The following is a 21,695-nucleotide window of genomic DNA, read 5'->3' on the forward strand; positions in this document are numbered from 1 at the left end:
AGGATCTGTTCTAGGTCCTATCTTATTTCTCCTATATGTGAATGATCTTCCTAACATCAATATTGATGGTAAAATTACACTATTTGCAGATGACACCACTTTATTGTGGCGTGGAAAGGATTTGGTTTCCTTGAAGAGTACCATTAAAGCTGATTTAGAAAAAACTAATTATTGGTGTGACTCAAACTCACTATGTTTTAACTTCAGCAAAACTAACATTCTATCATTTAAATTTGTGCACGGAAATTTCTGCCTTCAAACTCATATGATAGAAAATAAACAATCTGCTAAATTCTTGGGAATTTGGATTGATAACTTTCTGAAATTTGAAGATCATATAAAATATTTGAACAAAAAACTTTCATCTAGCTGTTATGCCATTAGAGTTATCACTAAAGAACTGGGTGCAACTGCTGGTAAAACTGCGTACTACGCTTTAATTGAATCTCACTTGAGATATGGTGTCGCCTTCTGGGGGTTTTGTAGCAAACAGTTACTACAATCTGTTTTCGTTTTGCAAAAACGAGCAGTGAAATTCATCTACAAAGCCAATATTAGGGACCTTTGCAAACCCCTATTTATCAATAATAAATTACTGACTGTACACTGCATTTTTATCTTGGAAACAGTAAGTCTCATATTTAAAAGAAGAGAATGCTATAGATCAGAAAATACCTACTTTACCCGTCAAATTCACGACATACCTCTGCCTATTCCAATAAAAACGTTACCAAAACATTCTGTTTTGTTTGAGAGTCTTAAGATTTTCAATCATTTACCTACTGAAATGAAAAGTATAGTGAACTACAAGGTATTCCGTAACCGTGTAAAAGAACTTTTGCTCTTAAAAGCGTATTACAGCTTGGTCGAATATTTTGGAGACAGGCTTTGAGACCAGCTTCTGATTTACGTTTTATTTTTTGAACTTTTTACAGTTCTGGAAATTTTACATAACTTCGACTATTATATTTTTATTTTTCTTTATAATTACTTGATAACTTGTATTTCATATATATATGTGTGTGTGTATATGTGCATATATGTGTTATATATATATATATATATATATATATATATATATATATATATATATATATGTGTATGTTATTTTGTGTAATAGTATTGTTTTCATATGCTTTGTCAATAAGATTTTTTTCTTAGACAATAAAGTACAGTGATTAATTGAAATAAGGGACTTGACGATTGATCCAACTTGTATGCATTGATATAGAAAATTGTAAATATCTTGAAAACGATCAACTCCAGCGTTGTTGAGGAAGAGCATCTTTTTACTTGAGAAAGGTGTGGGAATTAGGTTTTTTCATGAAAAATACCAAAAGTGTACTGTCAAAAAAGTTAGGACAATTTAAACAAATAATGACAGCGTACGCTGCAGCGCCCTCTAAATGTTACACAAAAATTAATACGAAATTATGATTTCCCACGACAAATGACCCCGGTTACTAAATTTCGTGCAAATAACTAATTTTTTGCAAAATCAATATTTAAAAAACGGACAAAAAATTCAATTTTTAAAAAACGGACAAAAAATTCAATTTCAACACCCTATATCTCCGAAACAAACCATTTCTGGACACAAGTTCATATAGAATTTTTTTCAAAATTGTTTCAGGAATACGTCACTTGAATATTTTAACGTACTTATGTTACACCCTATATATACTTAAATATAGGCAGTGATAGTAAAGTGATTGAGCAGTGTGAATTCAACACACAATGTATTAATTAGTAGAATATTTAGATACTACCTATAAAAGTGTCAGTTCTAATATTGAGTTGACAAACAATACCAATTGTATTCCAACAACAACAACTAACTCAAATTAATTTTACTCACTTGAATTACACAATCAAAAATCTTAAATTTGTTGTGAAATGTCATTGAAAAAACCGTGCAAAGTACTTTTATTTTTCTTTTTGTCATCGGCATCGACTACAGTGGTCATTAGCCTCGTGTCCTGGGTAGGCAATGTTAATAACTCCCCTAACCACCTAGGGAGCATCATGACTATTCACAGTCCGTCAGCCATGTATCGTTGCAGAAAAATCTCAACTTCAACTAGGTAAATTCTCTCGAGAAAAATATCTGGTCGAGGTTGGGATTGAACTCACCACCTTCCGGTCATGAGTCAGGCGCATTACCACTGCGCCAATTCACTGCTCAATATTTTTCTTTTATTCTAAGAATAATTTAAAAATTATGAAACTTATACCAAAGTCGATTTTTCATGGATATGGAGCATAGGTATAAGTTATGTTAGTACAGTAGCTAGTTTATAATCGATGAATTGATCGTTTTATTATAAAAATAATAATTTCTTATACTTGTGGTTTCCTGATTTTTTAATGTACAATGTACTATATTCTAAACATTTGTATATATCTCTGCATTCAATAAAAAATTACTACATAAAATATCACAATTGTAAAATGCAAATAATTTCAGAGTAAAAAAATAATTAGCAACATGTCCCACATTACAAAAAAAGAGCTGTTTAGAATACATATAAAAAATAAAAACTATTTTTTACAAACGTTCCAAAGTGAAAAGATCTGAAACAATTTTGCTCAATGCAGGTCCAATCTTTTTTTTATATTTCCCGAATTGTATCTGTTCTAGCAGTTTTTCCGGTTTGACATCTTCATTCTCCAAATAGGCCTTTAGTAAAAGTGCAGGAGAGGGATAAACTTCCACAATTGCCAAGGCCTTCTCGACTGAAATTCCTTTAACTTGTACCAACATTTTGACAAACAGTTCTGTCACCGTCGTTGCCTGAAAATCATGTCCTTAGAATTAAAAATTTTATTTTAGATTATGTTGTGGTGAGTTATTCATTGAATAAATCAGATAGTATCTGTCCACATTTTTGTGAGAAAAAATTTATCAAATCGTACCTATGATTGATGAACCAATTCACATCAAACCACATTTGTTTTCAACTGATATTATGTTTCTACAATATAGTGCATCTTTTCATTAATATAGGCTTATTCGGGAGTGGCTGAATGGAAATCTAAAGTATATGTTACACAACCAAAGTCCATTCCAGATAAGATCTGCTTACAACGAATTCAACGTGAAGAAATTAATTTGTGAGCATACTTCATTATCATTATCAACTGAGCGTGAATACTTTGAATATTTATTGGGATGAACTGACTTTAGATTAAATTTTTTATTGAAATCACGATTTTTATCGTGTAGAATATAAAACTGTTAATTATTGGTTGATTCTATTTCTTAAAATAAAAAACAAAAACACCAAACGAGGTGTAATGGAGTATGCAACTCGATTCCTAAATAATTGTGTTGACCGATAAGTTTTTTGCATGTATATATGTATTCTCTTGTATGTATATGTAAATTCATCAGTGATGAATAAATAAATTCTAAAATTGCAGCATTTGGCTACATACTTGAATAGTGTTGATCAGTAAAAATATACCATCACCGTTTCAGGTGGCTAGAGGTACTGAGTCAGTAGTTCTGATATTAGCCACCGATGAGGTTCGCTACACACCTCTAATGTAATTCAGTTAGTTGACAAACCAGGATAAGAATAGACTCGATATCACTCGTCAGTGACAATAGTCTTGTATCTTCAGCGTGCTGAGCTGGACACGTTAAAGTTAATTTGAAAAGCCAATCGTCGTTCCAAGAACCGAAAAATCCAACCACTCTCACATTTTTTCTGGAACATCATTAAAACACTTGCAAGGAGAGTTCGCGTTTAATAATATGATAATTGACGCCTTCATTATTTCCACTTATTAGATACTATTATAATATTTTAATCTGAACGTAATTCAATATAAATGAAAATAAAAGGCCCAGAGTTCACTTTTTGTATAGACAAGTCTCTAAAAAAACTGTTCTTCCACTCAACTTTCATAAAGTCTCTGTAATGATTTTACATGTAGATAGTGCGTTTCATTTTCAGAATAAAAGGTTAAGAAAAAAAAACAAAATATAGTTGATTGAGGTTGCTTAAAAATTAAAGAATGACTGGAAACTTACTAATTGATTTTGATTGATTGATTTTGAAGTAAATATAACTTTAGGTGATTTTTGAAATGTGAAATGCTCTAGTGTTTAACCTTCTGGGGAAGTTTATTATATATTCTGGTGATTTGAACCTCACGGTCAAATTGCGGATGTCGAAACGAAAAATAATATTTCCGTGATAATCCTATGAAAGAGATTGGCACTATGTAGATGTCTCCTGTTAGCCATATTCAACCATCCGGAGCTCGTAATTAATGTAACGTCTATAGATTAAAAAAATCAGTCCTCAACATGAATTTTGTCCCTTTTGAATTTCGTTTTGATGATGGCTTGTTGAGCAAGGACCATATGAGTAATCACCATAATTGAGCAAGGACCATAAAGGGAATCACCATAATTGAACAATGACACCACCAATGTCTCACTAAGAATAACTTTCACATACAGTGTTACAGCTTTTCGACTTCCGTATATCGTTTTCAAAATTGAATATGCTCATTGTAATGACCATTGATATACTTTTTGAATCTCAATTTAGTATCAGAATACCGAGGCTTTTAGCTTTATTAACCAATGCCAGCATCAATGTCTGTATTGATGAGAATGGAGGCAGTTTCTTTGTCTTCCAGATGAAAGCTGTAATATATTTGTGTCATCAGTATAGATGAGTGGAACATTTTTCAAGAGAATCTTTGAGACATGAAGTGTATATGGTAAACAATAACGGCTCTAGAATAGTACCCTGGGGTACACCAGCAAGAAGATCCTTATACTGAGATTGGTTATTATCTATAAATACTTTTTGTTTTATTAGTCAAGTAGCTGAAAAATGTCCGAGTTGCCTCAGAGAGCCTAATAAAGTACAAGATGTTCAATAACAGTCGGTGCACAACTGAAGTCCAGAAGAGTTAATACAGTGCAAAATCCTTGATAAGTAACTCTGAAAATATCATCAGCGACATCCAAGAGGACGGCTGTGCAACTATAGCCCTTTCGAAATCCAGATTGAACTGTAGGCAGCAATGAAATTTTTTCTGCACTTCGATAGCCTTCTCCAATACTTTGGACAATGTTGGTAAAATGCTTACTGCTCGCAAGTCATTACATTCAGTAGGCCTAGACTTCATAGGTAAGACTTTGACAAGAATTTGATCAACCTAACTTTCATCCCATCACACCCTCAAGCAACTGTTCTGGTGTTACATAACATTGTGTAGACGAACAAATCATTTACTTCTTCAAAGTGAAATGATGCATTCACTTTTCGATTGGTTTTACAGAAAATCAAAAGTTCGTCAGGTGGTTCATCGATCTGTAAAGAGTCAATGAAAAATGCATTGATCTCGTTTGGATTCTTTAGTTGTTCAAGTAAAATGCGAGATTTGTCAAGAAGCATTTTCGATTCTCTTAGTGTAGACCATATTTGTTTTTTGTAGATGTGATCTCTTGATTCCTCTAAATAGTTCTTAAGAATATAGTTTCAGTTCGTACAACCTCCAACTGAGCTAACTGAATAAAAAAAACAACGTTACAGAGGTATTTGAGGGAAAAACTAGATAGTACCTTCTGGGCGGCAAGTTACGCCACACTTTTTTTTTTCTTATTGAAAAGTATTAAATATGATGCTTTTTTATGAAAATTTGTCTGACCTTGATATCTTGTCCCATTCAAAAGTGTCCGCACTGTATATTATTTAGTATTAATAATATATTATTATTCCTATATTGCACCATCATCTTTTCACTGCTCATATAATGTTATCAATTCAACTATGGTGGTTATTTATTATTTCACTTGTGTAGTCATCAAGAGTTTAGAGATTTTTCAGTTTACGGTAGCAGGAGGGGGTGTCATGATTGCTGACATTGCGGCCCACAGTTTGATGTGAGGACTTTGTTGCAATGCAAATTTCATAGCTTATTGAAAATTTCATACACCTACTCTACTTCTGTATTTCAAAAATGTAGCTAAAATTGGCTCCAAATCCAATAATCATAAAAATAAAAGTTTTAGTTTGAGGAACGGCTTTAACTTTTGAAGTAGACGACCCTTCCTAGCCAGATTGTTGGATTTGGAAATAGAAATATATTAAATTGTTGATAAAATGGATATTTACATTTTTTATGTTCAGTAGCCCCGAATTCTACTGCAAATTATTGAAAAATCTACGCGAAAAAATTGATATAAATATTCTAATTAATGTGTTGTCACAGTATTATTTTTTCTATGATGAGTGACACAGAAAAGTTGCAATACTGTGACAAAAATTGATTAAACTTTTTTTTTATAATGTAACCAAAAGACAGCAGTCAATTAATTGACAAGATTGAATTAGACCTGACCAACGTCTTCAGTTCAATCGGGATGGAGGCCAGGTCCCTTACCCTTTCGGCTGATTTTTGTCAAAGAAGGACAAATAAGAATGAATTAGAGATATGAAACATTTGATCTCTGCATCTTAGGCAAATAACAAATACATTAAGATCACGGAAGTAAGCACTTCAGTGAAGAAAATTTTGTATGAAAATAAAAATAAAAAAAACTTAAAAATGTTGTTGGAATATCATCAGTTTGGTTAACTTTTTTTACTTTTTCCAGTATGTCAATATGTAATTTTTCGACGTTGGTGTTGAATTTGAAATCGGAATTTCAAATAAAGGCGAATTTGGCTCAAAATTTCTGTGGAGGGGTAATTGTCATGGTGAATACTTTATATGTGAAAGTATGTGTTAAAAAAAATCTTTTTGAAATCTGTTTTTCCGTTAATCAGCTGTCGCCCTCATTGCAATGTATTGATTGTTGGTGTCGGGGAAGGGACTAGCCCCATTACCCCTCCATAAACAGCAGTAACTGCATTTGAAACATTGTCAATGGTATTTCTGATCATGAGATGTTTCCTACAGAATTATATTACTTCTCATTCAAGATATTCGGTGCTACAAATCTGAAAAAATTCCCGAAGCGGATATGAAGGTATTCGAATATTTCCAGTTTTGTTGATCTGGACATACGAACAATAAATATTGTGCATTTAATACAAAGTTGAAACAATTTGTATGCTTCTTCGTGTGAAAGACTGTCAGTAAATCGGTTTTAATAATTTTTATAATTCTGAATATATTCACCAGTTCTCACGTAAAGAAATCAATATAGATTTCACAAAGAACCAGACCAAAACTCTCACCTTGTTTTTTAAAGAGGTTTCATTGAACTCCTTGAAAGTCATCAGTGAAAATAAATCATCATTCAATTGATTTTCGTCCAAACTGTCTTTTGGACAGCTCATCACAGCTTTGTCCTAAAAATAAAAACTCCATGTTCCACAATGCAGTACTAATTATATAAAAATTCAAGTAGTTTTCAAGTTACATGTTAAAAGCAGTTCATGTCCTTCGTCATCATCATACCAAATCGCTTTAGAGTTAGATATACTTGAATCTACAGTAATATGCATACTCAAAAGTGATATTGAATTGATTTCAATTACACTGTGCTCAGAAACTTCATCCTATCCGTATTGATATCATTATTGTACTATTGCAGGGGGGTCATTAGGAAACCATGTATTATGAAGAAAAGAGAATTGAAACTTTCTATATTTTTACTACTTTTAAAAAGCGGTAAGAAACATAGAAAGTTTCAATTACCTTTTCTTCATTATGATTTCCTACCATGTAGTAACGGCTTTATCCATCAATTTATCAAACCATGTATTGTTTACTCTCCTCTAAAACACACGTAATCAGTGTAATAAGTATAAAGTCTTTGTCAATATGCCAGATGCAGCACTTCATATAGTGGCCAAACTGAAGAATGATTTGTTTCAGCACTTTGACATTTTTCAATTTTTATTGTTACAAAGTTCATCTACTTTTTTCATTTCATTGTCAAACTGATTCGGATTTTGAATGTGAAGAAGTAAATATATTAATAATTGAGTTAATGTGTTTTTTTTTTCATTCTTATTATAAAATCTGAAAAACAATTTCCAATACTTTATTCTGAATATAAGATTGCTGAAAAGCAACACGAACAACTCTTACAAAATGTGATGAAATTGCCCGATACTAGATGAAAATTCATCAACGTTCTCAAGGCATGTTCAGTACTACTTAACATCTCTGAAGAAGCAGTTGTATAGTGAAACACGTGTCTCTGTTTGTTAAACTGTTATTGAAAAATCTCAAGGAAAATGTTATTTAAAAATTCTCACAAAGACCCGAAAGTCAATTTTATTTTAATAAAATCTAAATTTGCTCAAATAAAAGTAAAGGTACTCGGCAAATTATACATGAACTCAACGGGAAGAAAAAACACTAAAATAACATTGCATCAAAAGTAGATGATGAAAGTATTGTAGAATCAAATCGCTGAATCAGATATTCACAAGATATTTTTTAATAAAAAAGCATGTTCAATCAACATGTCAATAACCATGGTTCTGATTAGATATGCAGTCATTTACTCAATTTTATAGTTCAACCATTGAATATTGCAGTTTTAAGGGTTTCATGTAGAACAAAAAACACCATCGTTAGTCATTTTCAAAAATTTAAGATTTTAATAGTTAGTGGTCTACATTTAAGAACTGCTCAAGAATATACGTGAAGTTCGTGATATCCATATGTTTCTCCACGAATAGTGGATCACACCATCCGCTGAACTCCATACAGTGACCACAGCCTTTTTAGCGAGTTTTCGCCTATGGAAAGTGCCTGAGTGGCTCATCAGTGTCCAACCACTGCCCTGAACATCGCCTGTTGTCGTAAAGGATCCACTTTTCATGAAACATGACGATCCGTTCCAAAAAAGGATCATTTTGTTTGCGCAAAAGCAAAGAACAGGCCCCAAAACGTGACAATTTCCGCCGACTATTCAAACTTTCTAATACGTTTTAAACCATCAAAAACTGCATGGGAGGTGACGCCCAGTTCTTTCGCCATCCCACGCACCGTTTGTGATGGGTCAGTCTCCTCCTGGATAATTTTTCAGGCTGTTTCGGACAAAAATATAGAGTACAAAATTTCTCTATATAGATTAGAATATAGCTTAATTTTCAGGAATGACAATCATATTAAACTTACATCTAAGAGCACAGTAATCAAAATTAAAGATAAGAGTGTCAGGTACAACTGATTGGATCAATCTAGGAACCCGAAGAAAATTATTTGCTTGGGTTTAAATATTAATTGCATTTGTATGAATTGAAATATTAAAATAAATAAGGTGGTTTGAAAAAACATTTGTGTCTTATTCTCTTTGCAGGTTCCCTTCATAAGAATATCTATTCTGACAAATATTTTATAATAGAGTAAGGTAATAGATCCACTATAATATTGACACAGTAGAATAAATATTTATTGAAATATGGAGCTACGAAAACACAAGACATTAGAAAGGACAAAACTTTTGAAACAATCTAATACAATACTGGACAGAAAAATATTGAGTTTTTTTATAGAAAGAATTAGTATTTGTTTGAAGGTGATTGACAATGTTTCATGATGAATTTCACTAGTTCTTACTTCCATTGTCTACTATATAAAATGATTTGAAATCCCTGAAACAACTGAAAAAGAAGAATTGAAAATGATTAGCTGAAAATAACAAATATTTTAACCAAAATAAAATAATAGTGAAATAAAATACAAGTAAAAATAGAACAATTGAATAAATAAAATAAAGAAATGAAAAAGAAAATAAATATGAAAAATAAACAGTGGAGAGATTCCAAGTCACGTTAGTTCACGACGTTTCGTCTTCGGTATCTACAATGGCCTCTTAGTTTCACCAATATAGGATTTTCCGCACTCACAGGGTATCCGGTAAATGCAATTCTTGGAATCGCAGTCCGTGTTTGGTCTAATAGTGTCTTGACTCTATTAGACCGTGCTTTTGGGCTCTGTAATACGAAGGAAGGTCTCGAGAAGGAACTAGACATCATCAAAAATGATCTTCAATGGAATGGCTACTCCAAAGCGATGGTAGAAAAGACTTTGGCTAGAAGACAGCAGGAGCCTCGCAAGGAAGAGAAGCCGTCACAACCAGTGCTTGCACTTCCCCACATCAGAGGATTATTTATCGGAGAGGATAAGAAGAATTGGTTTCAAGTACAACATCAGAACCAGCTTCAGATCCGGTAACACTATCCGTAGCAGCCTCACGAAAACCAGGCCACCAAACGCGGACTGCGATTTCAAGAATTGCATTTACAGGATACCCCGTGAGTGCGGAAAATCCTATATTGGTGAAACTAAGAGGCCATTGAATGTTCGCATTGCCGAGCACAAGCAACACACACAGCGAGGGGAAACCAGCAAATCAGGAATAACAGACCATGTTTGGACCCAGCAACACAACATCGAGTGGTCCCAAGCTGAGATATTGCACAGAGAGGAACATTGGTTTAGGAGAAAATTCAAGGAAGCCGCATACATGTTGTCCAACAACGTATTCAGCCAAGCCAGCGTAGAAATACGCAACATATGGAAACCCATCATCAAGCGAAAAATGGCCAACTCCCGCCAAAACGGTCATCTTCCACGGAACCAGTGAAGCGGAAAATGGAAAGCGGGAATAAGTGAAAGTACTCGAACGACCTATAAATAGTCATCTCTCGGAGGAATCAGTCCAGTCATCACCCGAAGACGATTGTAGATACTAACAATCGAAACGTCGTGAACTAACGTGACTTGGAATCTCTCCACTGTTTATTTTTTGTTTTTATTTTCTTTTTTCATTTCTTTATTTTGATTTATTCAATTGTTCTATTTTTACTTGTATTTTATTTCACTATTATTTCATTTCAGGTTTATTTTGGTTAATATAATTGTTATTTTCAGCTAATCATTTTCAATTCTTCTTTTTTAGTTGTTTCAGGGATTTCAAATCATTTTATATAGTAGACAATGGAAGTCCGAACTAGTGAAATTCAAGAATTAGTATTGCTATTCAACGTGGCAATGCTGCTTTGGTCCTTGAAACTATTTCTCCTTCACATAATTTTGATGAGATCATGTATTTCATTCTTGAACCCCAAATATGAGTTGCAGCCCCCGTAGTTCTGGTTCCCTTTCAGTGAAAGAGCTTCATGAAGCAAGATCCGAATCGATCCCCCTACGAAATCCTTCTTCACTTGGAAGGATCGATCGCAGCTTGAGAAATGGTTCTTATGAAGATTCTGTGAAACGTGTTCTTCCTTACGAATCAGTAGAGAGTTGTCCTGAAAATCTAGAGAAGAAAATTGGATTGGATAATTTAGGAAACACTTGCTACATGAATAACATTTTACAAGTGTTGTTCATGATGAAGAATTTCAAAAACGAGGTTTTAATGATGAACGAGAACGGGAATGTTTCCTACTTATTCATCAAACTCAAACACCTGTTCATGCAGCTGCAGTTTCGTAAGAATGTATCACCTTTCCCTCCAACCGATTTCCTGGAGTCTTTGAAGTCCACTAGATACTCGTTAGGACAACAAGAGGATTGTTTCGAATTCTTGGGGTTCTCGTTGAATACTCTTCGTGAACAAAACAATAGCAAAATCAATACTCCTGACCGCTCTGGATAGAATGATTCCGTACAGTCCACCTCGTCTTGTGTTTGTAAATTTTTTGCTGGAAAAATCCTCACTTGTTTTCTCTGTAGTAAATGTTCAAGAGGTAGCGAAAACTTATGTGAATTTCTGAAACTTCATCTAGCTTTTTCTAATACGACTAATAACCAGTCCGTGCAAAGCTTATTGTTAAATCATCTGAAAATGGAATTTTTAACAGGTGATGATCGACTGTATTGCCAAACATGCGCCAAACTAACTGACTGTTATAAGGAAACAAGTATAGCTGAGGCACTGATGATCTTCAAACAAGACTCAACCTCTGACGGAAGCAAGAAACTCTTTGGAAGGTTCGAATTAGATGAACATTTCAATCTAGCAGATCACTATTATAATATTCATGCAGTCATTGTTCACTGTGGTTCTGGCATTGAATTTAGTCATTATTACGCCTTGGTCAAAGACGAAACGGACTGGTTTAAGTTTGACGATAGTCGTGTCACGCAGTGTTCTGGCGATGCATTAAATCTATTGGAGCCTCTGAAGACACCCTACATTTTGTTTTATAAGAGAGAGGACATTGGTAGATCAAGATCTTCAGATGATGTGGTGCTGCAGGTTTTTCTGGGTTTTCCTGCAGCTGAAAAAGCAAATGCACCACTGGAATCAATGAAGTCGCCCCGAGGCGCCAATTAATTTTTATTGTTGTTTTTTATTTTTATCGTTGTTTTAATTAAACTTGTTCAGTTTCCTTTAGAGTTTTACAGATTATCTTCAATTTGATCAACTGTACCTGGTTCAAATTTTTATAATGGCTACAAAGGTAGAGATCCCTTCAAAACAAAAATTTGATAAGAGTTCAAAAAATGTTCTCGTTAAGCCGTGTCCTTACTTCATTCAATTGAAGTATGATCCATATATATCAATGTCCGTCTGATATCAATTGAATTCAGTCTATTTTCCTATTATATTCCTTGATAATTGAATATTACTGGCTGATACTTGATGACAATCCATATTGAAACTCATTAATATAGATTATTGTATAATTTTCACTGTAAAGGATTTTACAAAATTCGTGACACGTGCTTCGCTATACTTTCTCAAACGTAAAATGAATAAATAAAAAATTAAATTGAATTTTAAAGTATGTTTCGTCCATGAAATGGCTAAAGACGACTCTGACCAAAGAGCAATAATGGAACAAAATAATAGAAATGGAAGTTTTTTCGAAGTATTTTTTTCAGAAATGTTTCATTTCAACAGGCCAAAACACCTATTATTTGGCATTGTATCTGATTTGTATACAAACATCATCCTAATATTCAAATAATTTATGCTTTAAATTGCTGAATCTGGTTTCAAATGTATGGTGTACCGCCACATTTCATCACAACTGTGCCCGAGTTTGTAAACCGAACCTTTCCGGGATGGCGGATATGAAAATGGGAACAATGGAATGGCCCAATAGATCACCTGATCTTAGCTCGTTGGAATTTTTAAAATCAGAAGTCTCTATGGAGAGGCCTGATAATATCTGTGACCTAAAAGACTGAATTAGGTGATACATAACACTGTTCTATAAAATGACAGAGACAAATTTAATGCCTGAGAAGGTCATTGTCTAGCAGTCAATGAAAAATACTTTATTCATCAAGTAACTGCTCAAAGGCGTGAATCAAAATGAAAAATTGATGTGAGTCTGGAATTTTTGATATTGTTTATTTATCTGATAATCATGAATGTATGTATTATTTTAAGGGTGTTTTGTACACAATGTACTTTGTACTTAATAAATTGACTAGAAGGCACTTATGAACGATATATGACATGAAAAATGTTCAAACACAATTACCTTGAATTTCTCATTGAGCTTTTTGGTGAATCTGCTCAAATACTGGGCAGTATGCCTTAAATTTGATGTGATTTTCACATGGTATCCATTTTGAATCGCCGTGTTGGTTGCTGCTTGTAACAAAGTTTGCAATGGCAGACCCAAATGTTTACTGATGTAATTTTCTACCAAGTAGGTCTTGTTTTGTATACCACATCTTTTCAATCGAAACTTTTGCTCATGGTATCGACCATCTCGAATACTCTTTGCAAAGTCATCTAATCTCTTTCTTTCAATAATATAAGGAAGAATAAGTTCTTTTTTACTGATCCGGTGCCTGCCTTAAAAAAATAAATGATATATACATACATTGATTATATGGTTGATAATCTCTATTCTATTTGAGGCACTTTTAAACTATACTCATAGTTGATTAAGATTTTTAATGAAACTGAATACTGAAACTTACATATCCAAACAAAATCTCCAACGCTTAAGCGCTTAACTTCATATGCAGGAACATGAGGTAGTTTTGTGAGTTCGGCTAGAAGTGGGTCATTCTTCACAACAACATTGCTTCTGAAAACAAATTACAACCGTATGAATACTGAAGTACTGGTAATCCAAACACATGGACGCATCAAGAAGTAATACCAACCTTTTTATATTTTTAATGAATATGTCAGTTCTAGACAAATGTGATAGATTTTTTTTTATTAATTCAGTAAGTCAAAGTGAATGACCATTGGTTCATCACATTAATATTAATAATGGTTATTCATTTTCTTGAACAAATTTGAGAGGAAAAGTATAATAGGATTGATAATAAAGGGAAGAACCAGTTTTCAGTATGTGTGTGGTACAGGGTTACAAAGTTCATCAAACACTAAAAACGTTTTTGGAAATTACAGAAAATAATTCATGTAGTAGTAGTAGTAGACTTTATTTTAGGAATCCTAATATACAATATATAGTTCAATATATATGAATAATTTATATCTATATATAATTTTACACTGCGTCATGTATTACAATTTGATATATTCTAATATAAACTTTTTGAATCATTTTGAGGAATTTACATGTTTTATTTCATCAGGTAACTTATTGAAACTATCTAGACCTTTAAAAGAACAATGAATTCATTCCACTCTTATAGTTTGTTCGGGATCTATAAAATGTATTACATGTTCTTGTGTTATATGAATGAATGTCACTATTTCGAACTAAATATCTGCTAAGATACGCTGGTTGTATCCCACCCGTAATTTTGAAAATAAAAATCATGCTCAAATAATAGAGTCTTTTATGTACCGGCTGCTATTGTAAAGTATTCAACATAGATTCAATAGGGGTATGCTGGTTGCATCTCAAAATGATTCTCATATCTCGATTTTGTAGTTTCTGCAACTGTCCCATTTGATTTTGGTTGAATAGATACATCAGTGTGGCACAGTAGTCAAAGTGTGGCCTTATTATGCAGTTGTAACATGTTAGTCTAGCAAAGGTTGATAAAGATTTTGAAATTCTAGAGAAAAAATACATTTTCTTACATATCTTTCTAATGGTATATTCGGCATGCTTATGCAAGTTTAATTGATGGTCTATAATGAATCCTAGGTACTTAAATTCATTTACAATTGTGAGTTGATTATTGAATATGCTGATATTAACGTCGATAGTATCAATCTTTCTTTGATTCGAATTTGTTGTAACAATCATTGCCTTAGATTTATTGATATTCAATTTGAGTTTATTCACTTGTAGATATAATTCAACGTTCTTTAATGATATATTGATATTTTGTACAGCTTTTTTTAAATTACAGTTTTCCGTATATACAAGGGTATCATCAGCAAATAAATTAATATGGTGTGAATCAGATACATAGCTGATAATGATATCAGCTATAAATGATTATATAAATAATGAATAGCAGTGGTCCCAAAACACTACCTTGTGGTACACCTATGTCATTTATAATTTGATCAGACATTACATCACAAATTTTAGTCCTTTGACTTCTTTGCTCAAGATAACTATCTAACCAGTTTAAAGCTTTTCCAGTTAAACCATAATACTTCAGTTTATTGATTAAAGTTTTCCTATTAATTGTTTCAAAGGCACGCTTGAAATCTAGAAATATAGCAACAATATATTCTTTTTTATGTAACTAGTTGTATGTAACTAGTTGTTCATATACTGCCAGTTCCAGTACTTTTTCAAGGGTTGGAAGACTGTTTATTGGACGAAAATTACTTGCATCACTTGTATTATTTATTTTCGGAATTGGAGTCACTGTACTAACTTTGTACTGGTTTGGAAACAGTCCCGTGTACAGTGAAGTATTTATAAAGTTCAATAATATATGCCCAGACACATCGAAAGTTTCTTTTAAGAATTTATTATTTATGATTTCACTTTTATTTACTTTATCAAGAGAAAAAACTATTTTACGTAAAGTTAACATGTTTATTTTTTTGAATTGACTGAACCTACTGTTTATGGGTTCATAGTTATTCGGTGTCCATATCTCATCACAATATATACTATTTTCTATTTCAATTATACTGTTTACAAAATATTCATTGAATTTATGGGCAATCTCTATTGGATTATCACATATTTTTTTACCATTACTATTTTCAAACATAATTCTCTTTATATTATGTGATTCTACTGGTTTGACTAGTTGTTTTAGACATTTCCACATAATTTATATTGTTGCCATTTTTGTTCTCTTTCAGCGGTTGCACATTTTTTGAAATTTTTATAAGCTATATCTTTTTCTCTTGATAATGTTTTCAGTTCACTGTCATAGAATGGTAATTGATTTGACTTAATTTGTATTTGCTTTTCAGGTGTTATTTTGTTCACAATTCCAGTAACTTTTGTTTCTATTTCATCCAATATTTCATTCACATTGGTTGTATTCAAGTTCCAATTAACAGAGAGAAGTTCTAAATTAATTTCTTTATATATACTTTCATTTAAATTTCTTACACAAATTAATTTGTTTGAAATTTCTTTCCTACAGTCAAAAATGTTAACTGATATTATAGAATGATCAGATATTTTTGGTACATCATGTACAGCAGTTCGTATATTTGATTCATTAGAGATCACATAATCAATAAGAGTTTTGCTGTTATTTGTCACTCGCGTATAATCACTAACAAATTGATCAATTCCAAATGAGTTGGAATATATTTATGACTTTTTTACTATAAAAACTGCCTTTTTTTTAATCAATATTGAAATCTCCAATCAGAGTACACTTTTTATTATAGAAATAATTTTCAAGAATATTTTCCAGACTGTTCAGAAACCCAGAATGGCTTTCATTAGGCGAATGATAAATAGTATATTCTCCACCCAATCAGACTATCATAATTATCCCACTACAAATGCAGATAAACTGAGACAACCACTGAATAAACTAGAAATGTCTACACGAAATTCACATTTTTGCCTTAATCTGTCTCTTGCAGTGGCGTAGGGAAATTATACTAAACAAATGAAAAATAATGATGACAATATATAGAATCACAACCTTGACAACGGATTCAAATGTAAGTTGTTATATAGATAGATCATGACCTGGAATAACACATAGGGTTGGCTCCCACGGTACGTGGGTAAAACAGCGGGGAACAGCTAGTATTATATAAGTGGGTACCTATTGATTGACCGACAATCTTAAAATGCTACTTGTTGATAGGGCCTACTATTCAGTTCAGGAGTATCTTGACGATTCTCTTGAATCTTAACTTTTATTTCTATGTCCTGTTATTTCCTGCTAAATATCTCAGTGTATTTCACATTTTTAGCTTATGTTTATTGTATTTTGTTTAAATTGTGTATGTTTTTTATGTAGATTTTTGTATCTTACATATTATTTATGACTTTGTCTACAAGATGTAGTTCTTCAGACAATAAAGTATATTTGATTGATTGAATGATTGATATATTAACGTACATCCGAAGCTACTGAATCTAGAATTCAGGAACTCCTATTTTTCCAATAGGGAAAATAGGAGTTCAAAGATTGTATCGAATTCGTCAGTTTTGAAGTTGGAAACTTGAAGTTTTGGGTTGATGAAACAATATTGTAACTATTTGTTCAAAATAGTCTGTCACAAAACTTAATGTGACAAACCAAATTCTACGCAGGCGAAGCCGCAGGCAACAGCTAGTAATTAGTATTTTTACTTTGAAAATACAGTAAATAAAAAATATGCCAACTGCACTAAGTAATTAATCTTATCGTGATAACTTTTAAATGATTAGTCCAAATTACTTGGTGTAAAAGACAAAGTTTATCTATATTAAATATTTAAAATGATGATTGTATCAATTTTTATAAGAATTTAACAGATATTCTAAATTGTGCATTGTGAAAAAAAATATCCAATTCAATTATATTTATGGTCCAGTATTCTATTTATTTAGAACTATTCACGATAAAAAATCTTACGGTACATTATCTTCATGTAACTCCAACGGTATAGGCAGCGGACGCCAAGATAGCTCTCAGGGAGCAAGAATTTTTTCGACTTACTTAATACTTATCATTATATTATGACCAAATTGCAGAAAACTTTTGTAAATTGTAGCATATATGTTATTCTGATGTATAAGCTGTATTTATGTAAAGTTTTATCTAAATCCGTTTGATCGTTTAGGCGTGAAAGAGCCACAAACATACATACATCCTTACAAACTTTCACATTTATAATATTAGTATAGATGTATCCACTCCTTATGAAAACTGTTCGAAAGTATGAAACTACTGAAATATTTTTCAACTGAGCTAAACACAATCCGACAGGTATAAGGGAAAGGGTCTTGGAACAATAAATGGAGGTAGTTTGTATTATATACAGTAGATTTTATTAAGTTCCAAAACCTCTATAATATAAGTATGTTTTTCAAAAAACGCCCCATCAATCAGATATAAGTTTTCAAAACATTTAAAATCATGAATGAAAAGCAATAGAGTTTACGCCTTGGTGTATAGTGTACAATAGTATGTGAGTGCATTCTAGTAGCGTTCTCCGCGCTCCACTTCGAAAACGGTTAATTTTACAGAAAAATGCAGAAAACATTTTTTTGATGAATTCACAACGAACAATTTTTATACTGACTTCCGAGCAATAGGTCACGATATATTTGTGAAAAACTAATTTTCATAACCTTTTGACCTTTAAGTATAACTTTTTTAGCCGGCAAGACATCAATGTCAATTTTTGACATCTTTATTACAACGCCGTGATAAAGGTGTATAGAAAAATTCAGCTCACTAGGAATCGGGGTTTAAAATGACTGAACTATTGCCTGATCGCACTTTTGATAACGATCTCGTTACATATTCACCAGCTTACTCCCCAAGTCAAGCACACGTAAAGAAGATTTACTTCAAAAACAATTATATTCTTATATTCAGGAATACATACAAAAAGTTGGTAACTTACCCTGTCGTTTCCCCAGTATCTATATACAACACAATTTCAAAGCTTCTGGGCTCAAAATATAAAAATTCATCTTGGCAATTTGTTTGAAAAGCTATGGAGGTACTTGATACCTGTTTTTTCATCCTTTTCTGTTTGTCTGTATGGTTGGTCACAGGTTGTTTTCCTATACTGGGGTCTATGACTTTTGAACTGAGTGGCATATTTTCAAGATTTATTTCCATTTGCACAGAATGTGGGGTTTCACAAGAATTTTTATTTGGTTTTGGGTATGCAGATGAGTTTTGTTCTTCAACAGGTTCTCTTTCTGTGTCAGAGTCTATGAGGATGACTTCTTCAAATAGCTGTTTCTTGTCTTTATTGGAGCATATTTCTGAATTCTCTTTAAGTTCGTTACTTATCTCTGGTTGTGTTACACCAACTTCTGAACTAATACTGGGTATATTAGCAAGAACTGGTTTTGGGTTAGTAATATCATCAATAACATTAACTTCATGTTCTTTGAGTTTATTATCTAACATTTGACATAGCTTATCACCAAAACCTTTCAGTATTTTACATTCTTTACCAGAATTCAAAGGTATGGGGCATTTTTTCAGGGATGCAAGGGCTCTACAATATGCTCGTTCTTTATTTGAACCTTGATTTTTAGCTTCTTCTTTCCACTGGCTTATCCACTGCTCAAATAAAGGGTTGGCTCTTTTATATTTCACGGTGATTCGGCGTCGTTTTATTGAATCCATCATGTATGTATATGTTTCAGAAGTAATTAAAAATTAAAGTCAACCACAGCCTAAACTTATCACATCACTTATCTCTATCACATCAGAGACAACCTGATCACATTCACATCTCATCACCATGGGCCATGGATATTCCAAATAATCAAATTTCAAAATAAAAGAAAACCGTAAAACCGTGTTACTTTATGCAGTGTTACCAGAAGAAAAATATCTGGTATCATCCACAGAACTCGTAAACAGAGTCACGTGTAGCTAACTAAATGTCACTTGCACCCATATCTTAAAACATTACAAAAGGTGTGTGTGTGTGTATGCGCGCGGGCGCGCGTGACCCCGTATGTGCGTGTGTATGTTAATTCGTCGAGATTCAACTGAAATTGCAGGTTTAGGTTTACCTGCAATATTTGTTTCACAACTAACATACTAACAGGTTGAGATAGTGAAAATTTCATATAAATACCTTATTAACAATACCGCCACTCTCAACAACCCCTTCAGCACCGACCATAATAAAATCAACTTGCTCCAAATCTTTACACATTCTTTCACTGAGAAAATGTTTTTTCATTAAAATTCAAATCTCAATATTCGCCTATAAGTTTATATGGTAAATCAGTTTAGGACAAAAATCTACTCAATTTACTTACCCTACACCATCGGGAGCTGACACAGTAACAAAAACCTCAAACCGTTTGTTTTGTTTATGAGCTTTTCTCAGAGTTTGTAAAACTAATCTTGACCTAGAGATAGGCAGTAGATGTATTGAACTTGTAGTACCAAACTTTTTGTCTGCTACTGCGGCAAACATCATCAGTGGTATGTGCGTTGACTGTGTCAAAGGTTATGTTCGAAGTCTCAGCAACGATTGACTGGCGAGCTCCTTATTCACTCGTATTCATAAATTTTAGAGAGTAGTGGGAGCGATGGTGATGGTTGTGGGGTATCCAAGAGGATGCTCATTCTTGATTCGTCTGCACTTTCAGTGGTATGTTCTGATTGATCGTTGTCAATAGGTATGCTGCTGGAGAAATATCGATCAGATTTGTATTCTAATCATTTCTGGCCTTCTTCATTACTGGATACCACCTTTTTTTTACCCGTATACCTTTTTCTTTCCTGTTGGAACTGTTGGGATGCTTATAGATCTAAATGACCTTCTTATGAAGTCGTGCGTGGTAATTCGTTGAATTAGACAGGATAACAGTGTCTTCGTGATTTATTATGTGGTCTATTTCTGCTAGGGCATATTCTACAATTGCGTATTTCTTCCATTGGATATGGCGGCAGTCTTACTTGTGCTCTTGTATCCTGGTGTTGATACTGCGTTTGGTACTTCCAATATAAACTGAGCCACAAAAACAAGGAGTCCTGTGAACTGCAGCGGATGTCAAAGGCTGCTTTTGTTCCTTGTTTTTCGTAGTTGATTAGTTTACTTGTAAACGGTCTCAATGAGGTCACGGTCTCAATGAGATCGGTGACTTTGTATATGTAAGGCAATTAGACTGTCCCTACTACTGGCAGCTTGGTCTAGATGATGATATTCTTCTTCAAAAAAAAAGTGGCTAACAAATCCTGGTGTCTGTGTGTGTGTTTTCATTCTTTTTTACTTGGTATATAATTTAAGTAAGATATTTTGAATAGAAAATGTTGTACCTAAATCACAGAATATTACTATTCTGTGCCTAATTATGAATTGTGAACTGTTTCTCTCCTTTTCCTGAAGTTTTTTCAATACTAAAAGAAAAACTTTATTACTTAGGTATGATTTACTTCCGCCCAACTTACTTCATTATTATTGAAACTTATCATCATGTGTTGAACGTTTCTATTTCTTCACACGGATATTCTAACTACTATATCAATTTCTTCTACTGATGATAATAAGCAGTCCTTATCATCTCCTGATGATGTTAACTTGGTCTGCGAAATGCGAATCAAGAAATAGTGTTTTTGTTCTGCTGTGGGAAAAGCGTTTTCTTCAGATCAAAAAAGATATAGGTACATAGTCCATTATCCTTCAAAAAGCCTACAACTTTTCGTTACCGGAAACTATCCATATTTAC

At 32.8% G+C, this 21,695-nt stretch overlaps 1 protein-coding gene across 1 annotated transcript; it reads right to left on the minus strand.

Moving 5' to 3' along the window:
• Nucleotides 1–2,346: 2,346 nt before the first annotated feature.
• Nucleotides 2,347–19,847, minus strand: mus81 (mus81 structure-specific endonuclease subunit). The gene is made up of 5 exons (XM_023156690.2): nucleotides 18,893–19,847; nucleotides 13,888–13,997; nucleotides 13,440–13,759; nucleotides 7,212–7,325; nucleotides 2,347–2,794 (listed from the first exon to the last, which is right to left on the minus strand). The coding sequence occupies exons 1-5, from the start codon at nucleotides 19,633–19,635 to the stop codon at nucleotides 2,549–2,551; spliced, it is 1,533 nt and encodes a 510-aa protein (XP_023012458.2). The 5' UTR covers nucleotides 19,636–19,847; the 3' UTR covers nucleotides 2,347–2,548.
• Between the last annotated feature and the right edge of the window lie 1,848 nt (nucleotides 19,848–21,695).

This window comes from Leptinotarsa decemlineata, unplaced genomic scaffold (assembly GCF_025532065.1).
Source record: "Leptinotarsa decemlineata unplaced genomic scaffold, Ldec_3_MD MMD2_tig00000026_RagTag_RagTag, whole genome shotgun sequence".
Classification (NCBI taxonomy): domain Eukaryota; kingdom Metazoa; phylum Arthropoda; class Insecta; order Coleoptera; family Chrysomelidae; genus Leptinotarsa; species Leptinotarsa decemlineata.

What these genes read in the sequence shown, in the direction of transcription:
- mus81 (XM_023156690.2), bottom strand. Translation starts at nt 19,635, where the DNA reads ATGATGGATTCAATAAAACGACGCCGAATCACCGTGAAATATAAAAGA. An exon ending in TGGAGATTTTGTTTGGATAT is followed by an intron (nt 13,760 to 13,887) that starts GTAAGTTTCAGT and finishes TATTTTTTTAAG; the next exon opens with GCAGGCACCGGATCAGTAAA. An exon ending in AGCTCAATGAGAAATTCAAG is followed by an intron (nt 7,326 to 13,439) that starts GTAATTGTGTTT and finishes TTTTATTTTTAG; the next exon opens with GACAAAGCTGTGATGAGCTG.